The sequence below is a fragment of the Morone saxatilis genome, unplaced genomic scaffold (assembly GCF_004916995.1).
Source record: "Morone saxatilis isolate NCDOM2014 unplaced genomic scaffold, NCSU_SB_2.0 Contig19, whole genome shotgun sequence".
NCBI lineage: Eukaryota > Metazoa > Chordata > Actinopteri > Moronidae > Morone > Morone saxatilis.
Genome location: NW_023339751.1, coordinates 20,765,026 through 20,767,900, shown reverse-complemented (window position 1 = coordinate 20,767,900; position 2,875 = coordinate 20,765,026). Strand labels below are relative to the sequence as shown.

At 39.2% G+C, this 2,875-nt stretch overlaps 1 protein-coding gene across 1 annotated transcript in view; it reads left to right on the top strand.

Annotated features, from left to right (window-relative positions):
- Positions 1 to 214: 214 nt before the first annotated feature.
- Positions 215 to 2,875, top strand: part of LOC118329424 (high-affinity choline transporter 1-like) — a 15,729-nt gene continuing 13,068 nt past the window's right edge. The window contains exons 1-2 of the mRNA XM_035663593.1: positions 215 to 950; positions 1,806 to 1,919. Of these exons, the coding sequence (XP_035519486.1) occupies positions 767 to 950; positions 1,806 to 1,919 (298 nt within the window). The 5' untranslated portion in view covers positions 215 to 766. The remainder of the gene's footprint in view (positions 951 to 1,805; positions 1,920 to 2,875) is intronic.

Genomic DNA, 2,875 nt, shown 5'->3' with positions numbered 1-2,875 from the left:
TGAGCTCAAGGCTGAGATGACCCTGAACATGTATTCCCAAAATTACAAAAACTGACTGCTTCGGCACCTCTGGGTCAGACCTTCAATTTACACTCAGCTGGAGATAAACTGGCTGTTAGTCTTTTATTATCCTGCTTTATTAAATAGACTAAAGACAACTGTGTATTGTACCATCATTTATTATCATTATTTCTCCATAATTCCCACTACAGTTAACAGATGGTTGTATATAAGGAGGCAGGCCGTATTTTAGGACTAACCTTGGTGAAAAACACATTGCCTTTCCTCTGACTTTATTGTGAAGCAGCAGCAGTAGGAAATGGGATATAACCCAAAACAGTAATGTTGTATTTCACGGTGCATGCTTCCAGTGAATCCCAATTAGAGGTCAGAAATGGCGACCCCGTCAATAAACATGAAAACTACTGTGCTATATAGTCCCTGGAAAAAAAAAAGCCAGCCACATAGGCCTCCTATAAAAAGCGGAATTTGACAGCATTCAAATATTGTGTTGCATATTGCAAAATATTATTCTTGTCCATTTAAACACACACATATACGCTGTAGGCTATATATAAACGGAATGCTGGCATATGGTGTTTCACCTTGACGGTTGACTGCTGCGGGTTATGTGCAGTTCCATGCGCCTCCACTGCGCTTCAGATCATTTCCTCCATGAGTCTTCATGCAGCAACAGGGAGGGATATGCTGTATCATCCATCCCGACAGACGCTCGCTCCTTTAGTTGCAATCCTGCAGCTCCATCATGGCTCTCAACATCCCCGGAGTGGCTGTAATGCTGTTCTTCTACCTGCTGGTCCTCGGCATCGGCATATGGGCTTCCATCAAGTCCAAAAGGGAAGCCAAGAAGGGCCATGGGGATAAGACGGAGATGGCGCTGCTGGGCAACCGGGGCATCAACCTGGTGGTCGGCATCTTCACCATGACAGGCGAGTAACTGCGCTAAAGGAACAGGACAACATGGATTCATCTTGCTCTTTCATTTTTTGATAAGATCCTCTGCTTCTGGTAGTGTTTTACTGACGATATTGTGCCTCTCAACAGTTTGCCTGTGTGTCCCTGCGATCTAAATGATGTAACATTAAATCGATCTCTCTTGTTGAGTCTTAAAATCTTGCTGTTGTTATAATAGCCTAATGATGATAATGAGGATGATAATAATGTCAATCATTCGAATAATAATAAAATAAAACATATAATAAAACAGGAGAAAACAACACGTGCAATGCAGTTTCACATTACTTCAGCGACAACTAAGCAGCCTGATGGGTCCTAACGAGACAACTTTCAATTTTAGGGCTGCTAGAAATTCTGTAAATATATATTTTTAATCGGCCAATAGTAACTGATTTGAATCGTCTTTGTTTTTTTTCATGCATGGGACAAAACCAATAGAAACTGTATAGAGGAGGAACCTACAAAAAAGAGGAAGTTAAAATGGTTTAAAATAAGCTGAGTCAATGATATAGAATATAGCAGGAAATGTGTCAGTACATTTTTTGAAACTCTGCATTATTCTTAAGGGTGTCCACTTTTTTATTTTATAATAATGACTCACTTGTTTCAGCTCACATCGTGGAACCACTTTAAGGACATGGACATTCTAAAATAATTGGCCATTAAATGTACAGTAAATTCCTATTTAAATTTAATAAAGTTACAGTAGACAGACTAGTTCCTGTTATCAAGTTACAGACGTGCAGGTTTGGCACAAGCAGCTGCCAACCAACCAGCTACTGTTCTCTGCTTGTAAGTGAATCTGTGTGTGTGTGTGTGTGATACAGCCACGTGGGTTGGAGGTGGATTCATCGTGGGCACAGCAGAGGCAGTGTACAACCCCTCCATGGGACTGATCTGGGCCGTAATGCCAATCGCAGCAACCCTGTGTTTCATCATTGGTGAGATTTACTTTTAAAGTTGTGTAACAGGAACAGGTATTACACAGGGGTTGTGCGTATTAAAGGGAAAGTGTATAGATCTGGATACAAGTGCCCCCTAAAGGCTTTAATGCAAATTACACACCACACTGGATGGATAAAAATCACAAGCTGTGCAAAAATGTAAAGTCTGTGCTGATGGTCAACTGTTCTTTTTAGGAAAACAACAGCATCTTCTGTTAAATTATTGAAACAATTTACATTTTCCTTGTGGTTTATGTGAATAATGTCCTCTCTAAGAAGCAAAGGCGGGCCACTTGAGTCAAGTCAGAGACAAGTCCAAATCCGAGAAGTTTGGACATTGACTTAAAAAAAAAAAAAAACCCAGTGCCTACTAAATATTCTTCACAGTGTTGTGTTACTGTTGTTTATTGCAAGAGTCTCCAACCACCTAGTACAGTCCTTTGGATAGAAAAGTCTGAAATGTGACAGGAACAGGAAACCTTCCTATAAATGATATGATTATATGACATTGCTCTACACATTTCTACATAAAACTACAGGTCTAAAATGAGTATGCTTGTTTGTTACATGTAAAATACATAATATGGATCATACGCGTTATGTGTTTGTAAATTCTAAATCATTTTGCATAATGGGAACTGACAGCAGAGCGGCCATGTTGATAGAAAAATATCTTAATACCAGACTTGAGCATAGGACTAACATGTTATTCTTGTATCACCACAAAATCTATAGGGAGGGTGTCAGGGTGGATGGTTGAATGAACAAAGCATGTGATCCAATCTTCCACTAATTATGGTTACAATCTTTTCCTAACCTCACCCAAATAGTTTTAGCTTACATTTAACCAGACCTTAAATATCCCCTCCAGACATGTATTACAACTTTTATACAAATAGTCTGCTTGGAACAATGTGTATCTGATATCTTTTATGAAAAGTTTTAAAATTTTG